The 20,380-nt window shown below is 39.0% G+C and overlaps 1 protein-coding gene across 1 annotated transcript; it reads left to right on the plus strand.

Annotated features, from left to right (window-relative positions):
* The first annotated feature begins 56 nt into the window (after positions 1-56).
* On the plus strand, positions 57-19,993 carry LOC104355909 (scaffold attachment factor B1). The gene is made up of 21 exons (XM_032993244.2): positions 57-637; positions 2,010-2,097; positions 3,302-3,366; positions 3,452-3,658; positions 4,975-5,037; positions 5,595-5,622; positions 6,526-7,024; positions 7,451-7,500; positions 10,538-10,638; positions 12,365-12,514; positions 12,610-12,686; positions 13,594-13,733; positions 14,081-14,172; positions 14,572-14,678; positions 15,811-16,104; positions 16,392-16,529; positions 17,030-17,072; positions 18,424-18,545; positions 18,973-19,085; positions 19,211-19,262; positions 19,519-19,993. Exons 1-21 carry the CDS (start codon positions 170-172, stop codon positions 19,646-19,648), a joined length of 3,027 nt encoding a protein of 1,008 aa, XP_032849135.2. The 5' UTR covers positions 57-169; the 3' UTR covers positions 19,649-19,993.
* The last annotated feature ends 387 nt before the right edge of the window (positions 19,994-20,380 follow it).

The raw sequence follows: 20,380 nt of genomic DNA on the forward strand, positions 1-20,380 counted from the left end.
AGCCGCAGCCCGCACGCGCATTGACCAGAAATCCCAGGCAGGTTGCGCGCATGCGGAGAAAAACCTTCCTGCCCTGGAGTGGGCTATTGCAGTTGCGTATGCGCACTAGTTCCTTTGCCTACCGCACCGCAGGAATGCGCAACCGCAGTCTGTTTCGGCCCTCGAACGCATGCGTGACAGCTCGCGAGCCGTCCTTAGACGCGGGCGGCGCCGTCTGCGCCTGCGCAAGAGTTGTCAATCAAGTTTTCTTCCAAGACCCCGCCTTCCCCTTCGCCCCTGCTTGTCGTCTCCCTTCTCTCCGAGCCTGCGCATAGCAGGGTTTTTCCGCCTCCCCTCAGCGCGTCTTGCCCTCCCCACCATTTTGTGCTGTGATCGCAAGGTTAGCTGTTTGATTGTGACGTATTCTCCCGTGTGTTCGGGTTTGAGGAGGAATATCGAAGGGGCCTTGATGGCGGAGAGTCAATCAGCGGTCGGGCTGGGGGACTTCACATCCCTTGGTGGGGCCGCGGCTCTCGGCTCAGAACCCGAAACCCGGCGGCTGAGCGATCTACGAGTCATCGACCTGCGGGCCGAGCTCAAACGTCGTAACCTAGACAGCGGCGGCAACAAGAGCGTTCTTATGGAGCGGCTGAGGAAGGTGAGGCGCAAACCCGGCGGGAGAGGGGGCGGGGGAGGAGGAGGTGTCATCCGGGTCCTTTTGTGCCCGGCTCGAGGGCGCTTGCCGCATGCGCGCTCGGGGTCTATCCCGGCGTCAGCCTCTGTGCCTGAGGGAAGCGCGAGCTGGGTCGTGGTGGCTGCGCGGCGCCACCGTGTCCCTCAGCTGGTTCCTAGTTCTAGTACCGGGAAGCCGTAGCGTGTCTTTTAGTATCAACGAGCCCCTTTCCTCGGACCCCTATAGAGCCATTGCTCTTGGTACCGTCAGCAGCACCGCCGCTGCGCTGCTTCTTGCCACCGCCCGAAGCCCCCAGCGGAGACCCGCGCTGCCCGCTCGCGCTCCAGCGTGTGGGTACCGGAGCCGCCACCCGCACCTCGGCCGTTCCTTTGGAGTGCTGCTCTTGCTTTCACTCCGTGATGGCCGCGGCCTTGCCCTTGTTCCCCGTCCCTGACGTACGTGCGCCCTTCCCCGATTTTCACTCCCATTCCCCCCAGTATATACACACGCTCCACTTACCCGTATCCCTTCTCTTGCTTCATCTGTATGCACTTCACCTGACTCCATCTCATACCTTTCCAGTATGTGTTTTCACGGACTTCCATGAGGCCAGGACAGCATAGTCAGTCCTGATCCGTTTATGGGTTATATGCCTGCACGTTGAGAAAAAAACACTATTGGATGCACTTGAGTTCCTGTAGCGGTCACTCAGTTTTATACAGATAAGGCGCTTATTTGCTGAGTAGGGACCCTTCTTTACAGGTGACGGGAGTTTTGCTCCTGTATAGTAGCTTGATTTGGCTGTGGGGTTGGGGGGAGAATTGGAAGGGTAAAAGAGAGAAAAATTGTGGATTGAGATAGTTTAATGATTTTTAAAATTGGAAGAAAAAGAAAAGAGGAGGAAAAAGAAAAAATCACCCAAGGAAAGCAAGTGATGTAAAATAAAACAATTGCTCACTGTCAGCTGACTGTTGCCAAGCCAGTCTCCAAGTGATGGCAGCCCCATCAGCTTCCACACCTACCGGTTTTATTGCTGAGCATGACATCCTGTGGTCTAGAATATCCCTTTGGTCAGTTGGGGTCAGCTCTCTGGGCTGTGTCCCCTCCCAGCTTGTTGTACACCCACAGGCTGCTCACTGGCAGGGCAGAGTGAGGAGCAGAAGGCCTTGATGCTGTGCATGTGCTGATCAACAATAACTAAAACATCCCTGTGTTACCAACACTCTTCTCAGCACAAATGCAAAACATAGCCCCATAGAAACTACTGTGAAGAAATGTAACTATTCCATCCAAAATGTACAGTACAAAGGCACACCAACAAACAGTACAATAGATGTCATACTGCTGTCTCCAATAGGCCATTGAGGATGAAGGAGGAGATCCTGATGAAATTCCTGTGGCCTCAGAACTGACCAACAAGAGAATGCCAAAAAGAACTAGCAAAGGTACGGAGTCTAGACAAATACAGTTCCTTTGTTTCCATGTAGCTAGAACTTAGCATACGATGTTGATTTCTTCTGTTTCATTAGTTGAATTTAAAGAAAAAAAAAAAGTGCTTTTTCCTTACAGAAAACGGTAAAGCTCTGTTGCGTTAGTGAGTGATAACAAGTTTAAATGATAACGTGACACCTAACTGTACTTCCATTAGTAAGTCTTTAAATCTGTAGATGAGACCATAAGCTGCCGGTGTTCCTGTACTTGTGACCATGAGTGTAGAACTGTGTCGAGCACAGAGCAAGAAGCTACAGCGTTAGCTCCCATGGAAAGCTCTGCCAGCATATATTATGGTGGCTCCACAACACCCTGTGTACTAATTTCCTTGCTGTAACTATATACATTTTTATTTTTTAATAGAAGCTGTTGAACCTCCATCATCATAGGGATTTGTTTTTAGATGTGAGAAGTTACAGTGGGAATAATTAGAACCTTTGTTACAAAGATAACAAACGTGTATAACTATCGTTAATGTCATACGTCATTTTATAACTGTCTGTTGTTTTGAAAATAAACTGTTCTGAAATACCTCATTAGTGATTTAAGTATATTTTATTTCAGAAACATTAAATATTATGTGGGCCATGCTGCATATGGTTTATTTGAATTGTTCATAGCCAGTTCTTAAAAAGATAGTTTCTGAAACTTACTTTTAAGCTGCTTCCTTTAAGAGAACAGGGTAGAAATAGAGAAAGAGCAGTTGGTTTTGAATAGCGATACGAGTTTGCTGATGGCAGATGTGCCTAAACGTGATCCGCGTGTCCAGGATCTTAAAAGTGAAGACTAATTCTAAATCCGTTTAATTATTTATTTAAATGGTAAGAGGGAGGGCTTTTGTAACAATGATAGGGTGTTTCTTTTAAATGGAACACCTTCCTAGACATTGTTGTCTTTTTAGGTGTTGAAGTGTTGTGGAATGAGAGGAGGGTAGCTGTTGAAAAATGTAGTTGTGCTACTTCTAGTTCATGCTCATCCTGCTCACTTGTTTTGAGTGGCAAATCATCCTCCATTATATCCAGACTGACCTGGACTTCCAGATCAGGGTCTTAATGAATATTTGTTGAAACAAACTCAGTGTCAAATAAATAATTCAGTGTAGAGTAGACGTGTTATGAAATTTAGTGCTATATCTCACTTTAGTGATATTATTTTTAGGAAGAAAACTGGAAGAAGAAGGTGTTGAAGACAATGGACTAGAAGAAAACTCTAGAGATGGGCAGGTAAGCGAAATCATGATTGTTGTTACTAAGAATATGCGTTGTTTAACTTGCAATGAATACACATCTACCCTTTTTCTTTTTGTAGGATGATATTGAAGCAAGTCTGGATACATTGCAAGATATTGACATGATGGATATTAGTGTGTTAGATGAAGCTGAAATAGATAATGGCAGTGCTGTAGACTGTGGAGAAGACTATAGTCCTGATAATATTCTCGATTCTCTGTCTGATAATAAAGATACTGTTGAAGCAGAAATGAAAGAACTTCCAGATCCACTAACAGAAAATGAGGTGAGTAGAGGTCTTCGTATGTTTTCTGAAGGTATTTAATAAGTATATGGGCACATGAATGAGTTATTTAAGGGTAGTAGAATACAGGACATGAATGTGATATGGATTCTATTTCACATTAACAACTCCCATGCTGCTCCAAGTGGCAAGTATTCTTGGACCTATCGGAGACTTCAGGCGTTCACAGTAGACAGGTCACAGCCTTCTTTATCTTGCAGTAACATCTTTGCTTGGCGTGAAAGAAGCCTGGAATTGAAAGTAATGTAATAGTTTCAGTGTTCCCTCTTCCCATTTACATGTGTTTAAGTGTATATATACATATATCCAGCTATCTAGATATTTATATGTATGGAGAGAGAGAAATATGTTTTCAAGTCAGATAGTTTGGAAGTCTTTTCTGCAGAAATAATGCTTTTGTTTAAAGAATTATTTTTGTGCAGTTTTCTCACAGAGATTAATAAAACAAGAAAATATTTATGTATTGTGTACTGCCCTGTTCTGACGTTGCCAGGCTTTTGACTTAGTTTTGAGAAAAACTTGCAGTGTCTTTTTCATACAGCACAGTCTCCTGCTGCTGAATGAACAGGGTAATCTATAAGTTACATTCACTCCTCAAATATTATTCTTCCTTGGATCTTTGTGGTTTGTTTGTTTTTTTTTTACTTTGAACTGTTTGCTCCCAAAACTGAACATACTGTCTTTCCTTGCTTCCTCATGGGTTTTTTGTGATTTTTTTTTTTTTTTTTTTAATTTAGGCCTGTGTTTATTTTAGTCTGTCTCAACTTTTTATCATTTACCTTCTGAAAACAGTCATCCAGTTAACCTAAAAGGCAATTTTGTGGTGTTATGTAAATTAGAGCTGCTGTGAATCATGTAACTAACGAGCTCTAGTTCAGCCTTAGCAACAGCTCTTAAGGAAGGAAGATTTTGGGGATGTGCTTTGTTTTCAGAAAAGTAGAAATCAAAGTCAGCTTAATTTCTACATTCTTTTTTCAGTTAGAAACCAAAGAAGTGGGAAAAAGCAAAAGCATGTTTGTACAGTAAACACAGAAATGTGAAATAAATTTCCTCTCTAAATAAATAGACAATGTCCCGTTGAAATTAAAATGAAAGGTAACTGGGGAAAGATATTGAATCATCGAGAATATTTATATATTGCTCCCCATTCTTGGGTCACAGACTGAAGTAGCTGTTTAGAACTGTCAAATAATGGAAAATATTTCTATTGCTAGGGAGAATTGAATACAGTAGTATATCTCCATAAGCTACTGTTACTTTTTGTAAGAAATGCTGTAATTCCTTTTTTACTCTTTTAGGAAGATTATGATGAAATTGAAAACAATTTAGATGCCTCTTCTTCTGATTTAATTGAAATGAAGGTAAATTTAAAATGTAGCTGTATTTTGTTGTTATCAGTATTCACTCTGTCCTCATACTACAAAAAAGAGAACATGACCATAATATGAAATTGGAACAGAATCAAAGACATACATGATCATGCTCAGAATACAGTCTGTCAAATCAGAACACCCTGTGATTTTTCCCTACTTTTCAGTTGGCTATCAAGACTCGCTCCACTTTTGTAGCAAATAAAAATGGTCTTGTGCTGTTGATTTCTTCTTCCTCCTGTGTAGCTGGGTTTGTTTTTCACTCTTCAGTTGATGTGGTACACAAAGATACTTTATTAGTATTGTAACATTCCAAGTCAGATATGAGAATGCAATTGTGGCAGATACTTTGATTTGGCCTGAATGTGCCAGAAAAAATTACCTATATAAAATACTCTGTTCCAGTGGATGGTGGAAAAAAAAATGCTAACTGTAGCAGGTGAATTTGTATAGTTTTCAATCTTGTGATTGGACGAGGGGTTGCTATTATTCTGTGTTACGAAATACATTTTATAAAATTCTCATTCTGTGTTTATTTTCCCAAACAGAAAATGGAGAAGCTACACGTGGAGCCAGGTACTGTTAAAGAAAAACATATTCCTGTCTTTTCAACTAATACTTTTTAAACCATTAACTATTTAAAAAAACCAAGCAAACAAACATATTTTGCATTATTTTTATGATGGACAATCCAGATCGTGCAGGGTCATAGAGATTGGAAACCCAATCATATCCCCAGATCTGTGAAGTGATGCTTGTCATCTTTGAAATATTTCCAGTGAAATGAAATGGTTTAAAAACCTGTTAAACTACATAAATGGATTTAGAGAAGTTAATCACAGTTTAAAAGCTAAAGATTCTACTTGTAAACAGATCTTGTGATATCGCACACACCTTAACTCTGTTACTAAGTAGAGAGCAGTGAAAGCAGTAAAAAGATACTGTAGGTCATTAAAATGTAAAGATTAGTTACTGGATACAGAAGAAAGAAGAGAGTTTCTTCATGGAAATTTCATACAGATACTTTTCACTTTCTGGACTGCAAACACACTCATGCACCATCAGAAGATGCCCAGTTCTCATGTTGGACTGTCTGCTAAAAGAATTTCACAGAAATTTAAAAATTGAACCCTCAGTGCCTTGATACGTTCAGTTAAACAACTTGGACTCTGGAAGCTAACTAGAGAAGAAACAGAGCTGAACGATTTCATGAAGAATATGAAGGATCAGCCAGAAGGTTTTTGTTAAATCTGTGGGGGCACTTTTCTTCCCTGTTAACATTTTAGGGCTGATTTGGTAGCTTGTCAGACAGCAGTTAGCGTAGTACTTTTAACACTGTGTACACTAGGGTTTTCCAATCTCTGTGTAGCTTAGAAGTTCTTGGTGTTAGTGTGGCAGCCATGCCAGTTCCACATTTGTGATTGCTGTATTTCCCTGGTGATTAAATCTTGTGCCATTCTATTCCTGTTAAATCCGTAGAAAATGAGAAAATACTCGACATTTTGGGGGAAACTTGTAAATCTGAACTACTTAACGAAGAAACTTCCGAAGCGGAGCGGCCACATGCACAGGAAGCAAGTAACGTGGTGCCAGGCAAGAGGCTAGCAGAGGAAGAGGACGCTCTTGCTGCCGCTCAGTTGGAGGAAGATGCTTTAGATTTGGACAGCAAATCGGCACAAGCTATGGCAAGGAAGGAAGCAAAGCGTTTAGTTGTAGCAAAAGGGGAGACAAGTGAACAGACAATAGAGGAAGAGAAACTGGACTCTGAATCTTTAGTAGTAGAGACCCTAAGCGATCAGAGTAGCAAACGCACCCAAGGCCTGGAAGCCTCTAGTGGGGAAACAGCGGAAAAAGGCACAGGTCCCGAAGCCAAAGATAGCAAAGAAGATGCCAAGAAAACAGAAGACAAAGCTAATTCTGAGGAATCCCCTGCTACTAAAGAGTCCTCAACCAGTGAGGGTGGTGATCAGAAAAAGAGGTTTGTTTTTTCTCCGTTATAGACCAGATGCTATCTTTTTTTCATTGGTCGTTAAGTGATGCGAATAAGCTGTTTCCTTCAATTGGCCACCGAGACTGATGAAATTGTAGCCTATTCCTAAAGAGTCTGTTTTATTTCTCCATGTGCAGATTTTTTTTTTTAAACACAGAGGGTTTGATTTCTTGCTTTCCTCAACCTTCAAAGGTTGTTTTCTTAAATTATTCTTATTTGTAAACATGTTCCTTATATAAATCTGTTTAAGAATCTGACTTCGTTATTTCTTGTCAGATTTCTTAAATCAAGTATACAAAGGTGTGTTTTCATTTGCAACGTATTTTCTGGTAGGTATTTAATTTTAGCATTTTTCATAATTTATAGTTAGTCACTTTTCTTTCTGACTTGAATAATGTGTTTTTTTGTCTTTAGCCCTGTTGAGGAGGACAGAGATACAAAGATAATCTCAAAGGATGAGAAAGGTATGTTTCTTCTCAAAAGTAGCACTTTAATGCGTGCTTGGAGAAACTGTTTTTCTATTGGATGGGGTATTTCAGCACTAAAGTGTTTGAATCTATGCAGTTGTTGAATATCATACATTACTTCTTTCTGTATTTTTTTAGTCTATGCAAAAAAACCTTTTTTCCTTTTATGCACTTTCTATGGCTATCTGTGTGGCACCCTTTTGTTAGTATCTTGATCATCAAAGGTAGATGTTAATATGTGGCAAATATATCCTTCATTGCACTGAAGATGCTTATCAACAGCTGTTAGTGAGTCAAGAGCCTTTTGCAATTGTGTTTCTTTACTACATGTTTGTGATTCTTCATACTGTCTTCTGTTTTGCTGAAATAATTTGGAATCTAGTGTTCACGTATTTAATGCCACAAAAACCTACAGCTTTAACATTGTCTTCAAATTAGATTGATGTTATTAAATCTTTGTCCACACATATCCTACTTACAGAGCAAATACTCATCATAAGCAAGATGAAAATTTCTTGATCAACACTGTCAGATGCCTGCTCCTTCTTTTCATCATACTTCTTCTTTTAATACATCAGGCTGCTGAGTCTTTGCAGCTCATCCCACCTGTATTCTCTTACCCAAGCAGGGCAGAAAATTTAGAACTGACTTTTAACATTCTTCTTATGTACTGAAGGCAAGTAGTTCAACACTGTAAGCATGGAAGTTCCAGAAATTCTTATTTTAATTGATGAGGCAGGAAACTCTAATGAGGTCTGTCTACTGACTGGACAGGAAGAATTTGTTTAGTTTTAATTGGGGTTTATGACACAGACTGAACTTATTGTCAGCTGCTTTTTCCAAGATCTGGGGTTATCCCCATATATGCAAGCTACTTGACCTCACCGTCAACTCCATTAGGGTCTGTTTACTTCTTGTTTGCAGTCTGTAATCTTGTGTTCTCTTATTTCAGAATTTTTAAAGGAGTGTTCTGTGCATGCTGTAATTTACCCAAGGAGTTGAGTGTATTTTTTCTGTGGACTGGGAAAACTCTTCTTGAAGTTTGCATTTAAAACAGTTTTCAGGAACTTGAGTGTCTGATAACAACCTTGCCCCTGCATACCCTCTTCCAGAGGATGTGCTGTGTTCTATAATGTTTGTTTAAATAATTTTCTGGCTTAGTAAACAGCACTGGGGAGAGGTAGCTACTTGATTATGTAACACTTTTTGCATGCAGAGAAAAGCGGTTGAGCCAGAAGAAAGGTACAGAACCGTATACAAGTCAGTTCTGATTCATACGTTGCTATTTCCACACCTGTATGAAAGGATTTTATTTAGGATGAGGATTTGTCCATGTTCCATGCATTCATTCTGAGAGCTGTATTAATAAGAGCATATAAGAATAAATTCATGAGCTCATAATCTGGTGGACTTGACAGTCAATTTACACATATCTGAAAGATGCTTTCAGTGTTGAGGGTTGGCTCCCAATACCTATATCATTCTATTTTCAAAGTTAGAGAAGATTTTGTAGTCCTAGTCCTTCTTTGTCTTGTAAGTGCAATACCGTTGCAGGAGCAACTCTTTAAGTCTTATGGGAGGGCAAAAACTGGAGATGTTAAGATTGATTGAAGCTTATTCAAAAGGGACATTAACATAGTTTAAATAATCTTAAAAATCTTTGGTAAAGTAGAAGAAAGAAGAAAGCACTTATTTTTCCTTTTCTCCAGGATGCCGGTGCCAGTTGCAGATAGCCGTTTTAAAATTCTAGAGGAAGCATGTTGAGTAAAAGCATCAAAGCCTATGTCTCAGCTTTTTGAAACACCAAGACAATGTATCTCTGGTGTGTTTTCACACATGACACACCTTTGTCCATGCAGTTCTTGAGACTGAAGATGACAGGTGTAAACTTAGTCTTCTTTATACAAAATATCTCTTTTTTAAAAGATACTGGCACAAACAGTTGCATGCTTCCCTAGGGAACTTTTATAAACAACATTCTCAGTGCTAAGCTCATGTTTGAGTCAATGACAAAAATTATCAGGAAGTAAGAGATGGAAAGACACCCAAATAAAAGAGCATTTTAGATAGGTTCTGGAAGAAACGTCTCCCCTTGATGAAATAAGTTCTGAGAAATTCCACGTATCACCAAACAAAAAAGGGTAGATGGCTTGGAAGCAGGCAGCTGGACTGAAACCTGCTTCGCTCCATTCATTGAAGCCTTGGAACTGATCACTACCAAGACTGATAAAAGGACAGTAAAGACATTTCCAAGCAGACTAGAAACAGTATCCCTGCATAAGTGCTTCATGCTGAAATACAAACACAAATCTTGGAGTTCAGCTTGAACACCTTTTAATCACTAGATGGAGTTTTCATACTTTACGAGTACATAAGCATGTATAAAATTGTAGTTTAGATGCCAAATTGGATGGGTGTTCTGTAGTTCTTGCATTGTTAAACAAAGCTAGGTCTTTTCTAACTCTTCTAACTGAAGTCACAGGCTTTATACTCCAGCTGTGGAATCTGTGTGGGCAGAAGTAGGTGAGAAATTTCCTTACTTTCTTTATGGTGAATGTCTTTCCTTGAGAGATACAGTTAATCTGCATCCCATCGTCATTCCTTTAGAGTCGAGGAGGTAAGGAGGGCAAGACCTGAGCGTACATGGGTACTAACAGTTCCCACAACACTGGCAGGTCTTGTTTTCCTGTAAGTGCAGAGTTACTGAGATCTATCCAGGCACATCCTGAAGAACCACAGTTACTTTAGAGATGTCCTAGTCCAGTTTCTTTCTTGAAGAATGACGTAACATACATCTGTTGCATGTATCAAAGCTTGTAGTTCCATCTTAAAGTTTTTGGACTTGTAATAGTACCAGCCTTCAGGAATGTGAATAATGGGAGGAGAATGTTACGCATTTCATTTAATTTGCTCTGTGATTAAAACAAAAAAAAAAAAAATCTGTACGACTGCTCCCTTTTAATTCAGAAGTCGTTGTTGAAGTAATTAGGATTTTTAATATATTTTGATTTTGTTTGTTTGTTTTCCTAATTAGGTCGCACTGCTAGCGGATCTGGTAGAAACTTCTGGGTGAGTGGACTGGCTTCCACTACCAGAGCTACAGATTTGAAGAATCTGTTTAGCAAATATGGGAAGGTAAGGGTTTGTTTGGTTTAGTTTGTTTTGGTTTTTTTTTTTTTTCACTAAGACTATTTAAGCTCTTTTCACTGGTATTTTCAGTGAAAGAAATCGAATTATCAAAAATACTGTGTGATATCAAGAAAAAAAATGACTGCTTTTTTAATTCTGTCACTCCCAAACAAATACAAAATTCCATTTGCGATCCTTTACTTGAAACAGTCAATGACTGCTTGCACACACTTCTGTCTCTTGTGCTGTAGTATAGTATCTTTGCCCATTGCAAATTCATAGTCAGTAGTGAATTTAACATTGTTTATTAAAGACTTGCTTAGGACTAAATAAAACATGCAGTAAATGTTAAAACATAATTATTGGGGAATATATTGAGAATTGCCTTGGTATCTGAAGTTTTGTTTTTGTCTAGAGTTGTCAGTTACTTTAAAAAACACTTGTTAGGGTAGGTTGGGGGGGGTTGAGTTCAGGTTTGGGGTGGGATAGTGCTGGCGTTCCTGCAGTTATTAATGATAAATAAACTTACAAGTTAAATCTCCCTGTCACTTGGGAAGTTGAAAAAGCTAGTTTAATAGAAGACTGGTGTCAGAGACATCGGTAAGGATTTTTGTCTAACCTTTGAAGCCTATTTAAAAGTGACTGTCGGCAGATTGTAGTAAAAGAAAACTGTATATGCTAGCAATCTGCTGTTGAACATTTAACTACTGAATATACTCTGAAACTTTAATGTGAATTTTCAGTAGGTACAAAAGTGGATTAAGTGTAGCACAGCTTTGAGTTTGAAAGTCATGAGACTACTGAAACCTTTTTAGCGTTCCTCATAACAATAAAAATGCAATCTCTCCCTCCACTTACTTGTTCAGAATTCCATCTGGTAACCTGGAACATTGATCACAGAGATGCACCCCAAAATTTTAAATGTAATTAAAAACTATGCAACAGCCAACCTAGTATTTACCTGTGCTCAGATGCCATGGTAATGTTTAGTCGTTTAAATAAAATTACGGTTACTTTCTTTGGAGTATTAGCAGAGACAGAGTTTCCTAGAAGTTGATGTACACCTGCAATAAATCCAGTGTTCAAAAGTATGTTTTTTATCCAGCTATACTTTAAAATATGACACTTCTGTGAACTACGATTTATTTCTGTAATACAAAGTGAACTGCATTGAATATATGAGCATTAGGAAGCACCATTTATGAAAACAGGCGTTTTGTGTAGGCTTTTTCAGGTTACGCTTTTTGGGGAAACTTCCTGTTTCTTAAACAAGGTTGTAGATAACATTGTGGGTGTGCCTCTTAGCAGTGACATGAAAACATTTTTTCAAGGGGAGATGGGACTTAGAAGTTGAGCTAGCATTAGCACGTGGGTGGAAATTAGCTTACAATTTTTTTTAGGTTTTTACTCCTTTATACTTAAGCAAAATGATGTTGATGTAAAGTTAGATTTTTTTTTTTTTTTTTTTTTTTTTTAAACAGCCTTTGTTCAGAACAGAGTTCAGTCTTTGGCTCCCATCTGTTGATTCAGCTTTTGCAGTGTTACATTGGCAACAGAAGAATGATTGGCTCCAAGCAATGCTCCTTTTATATTTGTTAATCTCTTAAAAATAAAAGTTTCCTGAATGATGATGGACAGGAATAAAACAGAGTAGAAGTGGAGCTTGTACTTCTTGCTGTTAAATGGCAGGCACTTGTTACAGCGAGTGTAATACCTCTTTTATTTTGGAAAGGTGGTAGGTGCAAAAGTGGTCACCAATGCTCGCAGTCCTGGTGCTCGCTGTTACGGCTTTGTTACGATGTCTACAGCAGAGGAAGCAACAAAGTGTATTACTCACCTCCATAAAACAGAATTACATGGGAAAATAATTTCTGTAGAAAAAGTGAGTACTGATCCTCAAAGATATCCCATTGCCATTAGATTGTACAAATGATTGAGACCGCATTCTCAGCTGATGATGTCCAAAATAATTTTTAGGCAAAAAATGAACCTGCTGGGAAGAAGTCAATTGAAAAAAAAGAGAATGAAGCAAAGAAAGAAACAGTTGGTGAGAGGTACTGTTCTAAAAATTGTCTGTCCAAAGGTGTTTTGCTGTTCTTCTGTCTATGTTGATTTGTCAGGAAAAACAGTTACAGTAAGATTTTCTGTGGCAAATACTCAAAAAAAGCACTAGATACATTTTTCCAACTTTTACTACAAGATACACTTATGCTGATGTTCAGTGCCTAACTTAATTGTTCATGTTATGTGCTTTAAGGTAGGAATTGGAAAGTTGAATTTTCAAGCACACCTTTTAATTTAGCTATATGTGGGGTTTGGTAAAGATTGTGGTGCTTTCATGTCATAAAGCTATAGGAAACGTCATTTGAAAATTTTGATCAGTATGTCACTGTTTCTTCATTACATTTTCCTGTCATTGGAATAGAGCTTTTTCAGGTGGTTGTGGTCAAAACCAGTTAAAGATCAGTTGTCCAGGATGCTGCTTTCCAGAACATGTTCCTCTTCAGCACTATGCTTTTTGTCTCTAGCATTACTGAAAGTAGCTGGAAAAGACACTAAGAGAGTGAATAAGATGCTAAGTCCATTGCTTTTAATTATTTTATTAAGGTGTAACTCCTATTAAATGCCATTTGCTGAAAAGTTTTTGCCTTTGTCACCTACTTGCCCAGCAAAACTGGTTCACATTGGCACTTCATAATCATCATGTTGTATAAGAAACTTTGTAGGTACTAGATATAGTGGTTTGAAGGAAGAATCATGGCCAGGTTTTTATGACAGCTGCACAGCATGGTCTGATTGTTTTATATTTTATGGCATGGGAAGTTGTAGAAGGAAATCTTTGGAAATCTAATTATGACTATCTTATCACATCAGAGTTTTACTTTGTGTTGCTAGCATTCTCTTTAATTTTATTTTCTCTTGCTCTATATTAGTCTAATCTATATCAATATCTATCTATAGACCTGGCAGTGTTAAAAGGGATGAGAAATCTGACCAAAAAGATGATCCTAAAAAGACAGAAGACAAAGATGAAAAGGAAAAAAAAGATAAAGATGAACTGAAGTCTGGTTCATCGGATCAACCTAAAACTGTTAAGTCAGGTAATTTGGCTATTCTTTTTTTCATATGGTAAAGATACGGTGAAGTATGAATAATTAATTTCAGGTAGTTCCTTCAAAAGAACTGCTAATGTTCTAGAAGGATTTTGAGTTCTTAGTTGGAAAGCCAGAAAGTATAAAGAGGTGGGGAGGAGGGTGTTTGACATTGTGTCGTCCTTAACAGAAGCACTTGGAATAGGTATGGTGAAAAGTGATTTTTGAAGAGAGGGTTAAATGCCTGTTTTCACATTTTAGAGACCACAACTTCTGGCATAGCAATGAGTGGTATAGGTTATGCAGTTTGATTGGTTTTTTTCCATCTCCTTCCCCTCAACCTCTGATTTATTTAGGAAGTAAAGGAACAGAAAGAACAGTAGTCATGGATAAATCCAAAGGAGAACCTGTTATTAGTGTGAAAACATCAACTGCATCCAAAGACAGAGTAAGTAATGTTTCTGCATGGGAAACATTATGTGTCAGTTTTCCTTAGAAATAAATACTGAATCTTGCCAAGTTACATGTAATCCACACTTGTCTTACTGATTTGTCCAATTGGAGTTTCTACAATGTGGATTTAGATCTTAATTAGTAAAATACCTTTCATATGGCTGATACCATATTCAGCAACGAAATCCTGCCAAACAAAGGTGGGACAGTAAGTACTACTGTGTAAATATTTGGTATGTCTGTAATGTTAAAAAAAGAACAGCTTTTTTGAAGAATGTGGGAAACAAGCTTTGAGACATAGTATGTATGAATGGAAATGGAGTGTATTGTTTATGATAGCTGTCCTTTTATAAATGTACTCCATTAAGTTTCTCTACTTCGATATTAAATACAGAGCATTAAGAGCCAGGATCGCAAATCGGAGAGCAAAGAGAGACAAGGCATTGTGCCATTTGACAAAATTAAAGCACAGCGAAAAATGAGGGAGGCAGAGCAGCGCCGGTAAGAGCAACAGTGAAATTGCTTGATTTTTTTTTTTTTTTTTTTTTCCCGAGAATGAATACAACTTTATTTTTATTAAAATGACTAAGAGAGAAAGAGGGGTTTTTACTTGTAATTTGTTACAAGTTTGTGGGTCACCTATCTGTTGAATTGGGAAAGCTCCAGTTACTGACCCTGTTAATACTAAGATTGAAATTGTGTTTGGGGAAAAAAATTACAGTTTGTTTTTTGCTCTGATTCCATTTTGTAGATTTTGTAGTTTAGACTGATTTAAATATGCTGCTCTCCTTATCTGAGCGTGCGTTATAGTACAAGTGAAATGATAATTCTAAACTTGCCACACTCAAATATACAGGGAAGGACCAGGAGAAGAGTTGTCTTTTTCAGAATAAAACCTTGTCTGTCTTGTCGTAACATTCAAAGTCTCCCTAGTGTTTTAAATAAAACAAGATATCTATAGAGAAATGAGGGGATTTTCCAGCAACCCTTGAGTTTCCACATTGTATCTTTTTTAAGAATCTAATTCATGTATTTATTTTTGGTGGGGTTTTATTTCTGTTTTCATGATGTTTAATACAGGATAAAGGTGGTAATGCCATCCTTCAAATTCCTTGTTAATACTGACCTGAATTCCTTGTTAAAACATTTTCCATGCATTACAAAACTTGCTTACTTACCTGAAGTAAGTTGAGTTGGATGGGGGAAGATGCTTTCATTATTCTTACTGGAGAGGAAAAAGTTTCATAGGTAGATTTCTGAGCCTTAGTGGAGTTGTATTATCCAACATACTGTTCTGGCTTCTTCAGAGTTGAATGTTTTATTTGAGTAGAAGGAATGAGCTTGGGGCATTTGGATTCAAATTCTCCTGACCATATAGGGTTATTTGCCCCCACAGGTGGGTTTTGTGGGAGTAGTATGATCAATCTCTAAATACAAGTAATTCATGGGTACACTGAGTGTCTTCCCTTTGTGCCTTCCCTTACCCCCTACCTCCCCCACCCAGGTATAATTTCAAGGAGCTGATGCAAGTTTGCAGTCACTGTGGTTGGAATTTTTAATACTTTTTTTTTTTTTAAACTTCCTTTATTTGTTGAAGTATTAGATCTGTAAGCTTTTGTTTCTGTTAAAATAGCACACGTGAGCGTCGGGAGAGACAGCAGCACCTGCAGACTATCCGGGAACGAGAAGAAAGGGAGAGGCTTGAGATTGCTCGTGAGAGACTGGAAATTGAAAGGCAGCGTCTTGAGCGAGAACGGATGGAAAGAGAAAGACTGGAAAGAGAACGAATGCACATAGAGCATGAAAGGAGAAGAGAACAAGATCGCATTCAACGAGAAAGAGAAGAGCTGCGACGCCAGCATGAGCAGCTGCGCTATGAACAAGAACGTCGGTCTGCAATGAGAAGACCATATGACATAGATGGCAGGTAAAGCCCGCAAATACAAATGATGCAAGTGGAAAACGTTGCTGCCAGGTTCTCTCTCATCAGTTTGTGCTATAAAAAGCTATCCATATGCTCTCAGCTTCGATTAATCAGCAGTTGTTGATTGCATTGAGATGATCATGTTTAATAGCCCCAGTCAACCTATCCTCTCTGAGGTTTTTCATCTCCCTTTTGAACTTAATTACCCTTCTTCCAGTTTGCAGTTTGGAAGGAGGGAACAATATCAAAAATCATTATCTTGACTAAACTTAGTATGTTCTTTCTTTCAGGAGAGATGATCCATACTGGCCAGAGGCAAAACGAATGTCAATGAATGATAGATACCATTCAGATTTCAGTCGCCAGGATCGCTTCCATGACTTTGATCACAGGGATCGTGGCCGTTATCAAGACCATTCAGTAGACAGGTTGGTGTCTTACCTCCACTGTGTTGCCTAAAATCAAGAGACAAAAATGTATTCAGTGCCATGTTTTGCTGCCTGCACTGTGTGTTTGCTTTGCATTTCATTTTTTAAGTGTTGCTTAGTAGCTGTGGACTTTTTCTTACATAACCATGAAGAGATCTGTACAGTGCCATGAGTTAAACCTTCTGGCAGGCTTGTTCAGAGTGTTTTGCTTCCAATGCCATTTCAGACATTTGTAGGATTCTGAAAAATTTCTAAAAAATATTGTAGGCACCTAGCATCTTAATGAAAAGATTCTGGTTTATACTTTAGGACTAACTGGGTTTTCCAGGAATCCAAAATGTGTCATGGTTTCCATATGTTCCAGCTGTTTGTGCCTTTTGTAGATTATGTTGGCACTATGTGGAAGTGGGATTTTTCATCTGTGTTGCTATGTAGATGGGGTTTTATAGACTGCTGTATGTTTTACTACCACAGTCTGATTTGAATTGTCTGTTTTGTAGGAGAGATGGATCAAGGACAATGATGGGAGATCGGGATGGACAAGTGAGTTGCATTATAAAGTTACAGAAACATCGTAACAACTTCTAACCTGGTTTTCTATAGTGTGTGTCAGATTAAATTTCAGTAGTTGAGGATTAAATGATACCTCCCAAAATATGTATCAATAACCAGATTTTCTTGTTTTCTTTAGTAACATGACATTTAGTTCAAAGACTTGTTTATTATAAAAGTTATATATAGTTATTCTGATACAAATCAAATGGAACAAATGAATTGTGTCAGAAAGGTAGAGTATTCCAAAGATTGTGTAGAAGAGGCAAAAGGTACAAAGTACATATAAAATTCACTCTATGAGATTGCATGGAAATAACAGCAAAACTAGTAGAGATGTTTGCATGTTTTTGAGGGCTGGGTGAAAGACCTTCGGGGCACATTCAAGCAGTAGGAAAATCATTTTATGGAGTCACAGAATCCTCAAGTGCCCTTTACTGATGGCTAAGCTGTGAGACTCAGAGGGACCTGGATAGGCTGGAGAATTGGGCAGAGGGGAATACCAGTAAGTTCAACAATGGGAAATGCAAAGTCCTGCTTCTGGGAAGGAATAACCCTGTGCAGCAGAACCTGCTAGGGTCCAACCACATGAAAAGCAGTTTTGCAAAGAAGGACCTTTGAGTCATGGTGGACAACAAGCTGACCATGAGTCAGCATTGTGCCCTCCTGGCAAATAAGTTCAGTATCATCCTCGGCTGCATTAGGAAGAGTGTTGCCATAAGATCAGGGTAGGTGATCCTTCCTCTTTACTTGGCACCCATCTGGCATACTGTGTCCAGCACTGGGCTCCCCAGTACAAGAAAGAAGGGCTTACTGGAGTAAGTGCAGCTCAGGGCCACAAAGATGATTAAGGGCCTGTAGCATCTGTTGTATAAGGAGAGGCAGAAAGAGGTGAAACCATTCAGCCTGGAGAAGAGAAGGCTTGGATTATTTTACCAGTGTGCATTAATACCTCACAGGAGAGAGGGTATGGAGAGGATGGAGCCAGGGTCTACTCAGTAGTGCCCACTGACAGGACAAGAGTCAATGAGCACAAACTGAAACACCTGAAATTCCATCTGAAGATAAAACTTTTTTTTTTTTTCCCCCTTAAATTGTGAAGGTGGTCAAACACTGGAACAAGTTGCATGGGGAAGCTGTGAAGATACTCAAAACCCAAAGAGAGACTGTTCTGGGCAGCCTGCCCTGGCTGACCCTGCTTGAGTAGTGGGGTTAGACTAGATGATCTCAGGAGGTCTCTTCCATCCTAAATGATGCTGGGATTGAGTAATTACAGCTGAGCATCTTTAAGCAATTAAAGAGTGTGTTTTGGGCAGTCCTGTAAGTGTTCTTTGCCTTTTAGCATTATCCAGATGAGCGCCATGGAGGACCAGACCGTCATTCACGAGACTCTCGGGAAAGTTGGGGTAGTTATGGATCTGACAGAAGAGTGAGTGAAAGTAGAGGAATACCCCCACAGTCACGGTTAGTACGCTTACCTGAAAATATTTTCTCTTGTGCATCTAAGGAATATTCCCATATGTGAGAGTGGGATACAGTTTTTGGAAGTACAGTTCTTTTTTTCCAACTTTCACAACTGAGTCTGTTCTCTGTTGGATGGATTACAAATGAGTAGCTCTTTCACCTTGCCTTGTGCATCAAAACATGCATCTTGCCATGATTATTTTTAATAACTTCACATCTGAAAGTCTTAATGTTCTCAATTAATTTTACCTAACATTACTACTGAAGCTTGATATTTTCAGGATAGTGGTTCTTCCCCAGTTTGTAGTTGTTGGAAGCACCATCCTGCCAGCCCTCTGAAAGGAAAACAAGTTCATAATTGTTCTACTTCAGTTTATTTTGTGTGCTCTGGCTAATGTAAGAAGGTGAGAATTTCATACTTTCGCAGAGATGGACGTGACTGGGGAGATCACGGTCGAAAGTTTGAAGGACATCAAGATCGTTCATGGCAGAGCAGTGTGGATGGAGGAATGATAGGACGGGATCATGAGAGATGGCAAGGTATGCATCTTGCACAACTACTCATTAGTTGTGCTACATAAAGCAGAAAATCCAGGCATTATTATCCTTGGAGATGAAGTAGAATTATTCCTGTGGATATAAAGGAAGCATTTGAACTTTTTTAGGTGGAGGTAGAGGCAGACCTGGCCATGTGATGCATCGTGGAGGCATGTCAGGGTAAGAACTGTAAAAAAAACAAAGTGTCTGTTTCCCTCTTAAGGGGCATTTCCTCTATTTAAATTGGCCAAAGAAATAATTTATGGGAGCATCAGTTATTTGATTTGCTATTTAAATGTCAAGGAATAATAAAATATTCCCATGGCTTTTATGTAGTGCATCTTACTGAAGAGTGAAAAATCACACAAAAAGTTTTAAAAGAACACCCATTATATCAACCTGACTGCCAAATTAAAATGTTTTAATCACTTTCTAGGCGTGGAGGTTTCATGCAAGGTGGCAACCAGAGTCAGATGATGCATGGGGGAGGAATGCAAGGAGAAGGATTTGCTGGACAGGAGAGAGCAAATAGACCTAATGATCCTCGTTTCAACCGTCGCTACTGAATGTGTTTTAATTTTTAACACAAGGTGGCAACTGAAATTAACCTGTTACCCAGGGTTACCATTAATTGTAACTTATGGGCTACTGTAAGTGGTTTGTTTTTGTTTTTTTTTAAGCTGCTGCCATATTATGTCATTCAATCCAATGTGAACTCATTTGTTTTGTAATGTGTTGTTCATATCCCATTTAAAATGTTTGTTAATGAAGCATTCCATTTTCCATAAATAAAAGCCAGTTTACAGTTAATTGCTTTGTTTCAGCAGTCCCTGGAAAACTAATTTATTCAGCTATATGTTAAACCATGTAACTTTCTTTCAAAGATGAAGTATGAAAATGCTTTACCAGTCTCCATTTGTACTTTCAGTAGCACACAGCTCCCAGAAATACACTGAAATACTGTGTTACTTCAGACCTGTCAAAATTAACTAGCATATGCCAGCATGAGAGACTGCAGTTGTTATAGTTTGAACAGCCTGTCACTGCAAAAGTGGTTTAGGATTCTGTAGGACAAGTGGTGAGGAATTTTCTTTCATCTTGTCTCATGTTGTTAGGTACTGTGCTACATAATACTCTTCACTCTCTGAAAAAGGCTACATACCGAGTTACAGCTTCTGTAAGAGAAAATGCACCGGTACTTGTGAAAGCAATGACTTCCAAGTGCAAGTCAGAATCATTTTTGTTTAGCTTCTGATAGATCAGGGTAGTCGAAAGATACACCAGTTTCAGGCCAGTAA

This window comes from Tyto alba, unplaced genomic scaffold, assembly GCF_018691265.1.
Source record: "Tyto alba isolate M040663 unplaced genomic scaffold, T.alba_DEE_v4.0 Super-Scaffold_20000042, whole genome shotgun sequence".
In the NCBI taxonomy this organism is placed as follows: Eukaryota; Metazoa; Chordata; class Aves; order Strigiformes; family Tytonidae; genus Tyto; species Tyto alba.

Excerpts from the sequence above, each read along its gene's own strand:
- LOC104355909 (XM_032993244.2), top strand. The coding sequence starts at position 170 with ATGCGTGACAGCTCGCGAGCCGTCCTTAGACGCGGGCGGCGCCGTCTG. Across the intron at positions 12,687-13,593 it reads AAAGAAACAGTTGGTGAGAG|ACCTGGCAGTGTTAAAAGGG; the intron begins GTACTGTTCTAA and ends ATCTATCTATAG. Across the intron at positions 19,263-19,518 it reads CATCGTGGAGGCATGTCAGG|GCGTGGAGGTTTCATGCAAG; the intron begins GTAAGAACTGTA and ends ATCACTTTCTAG.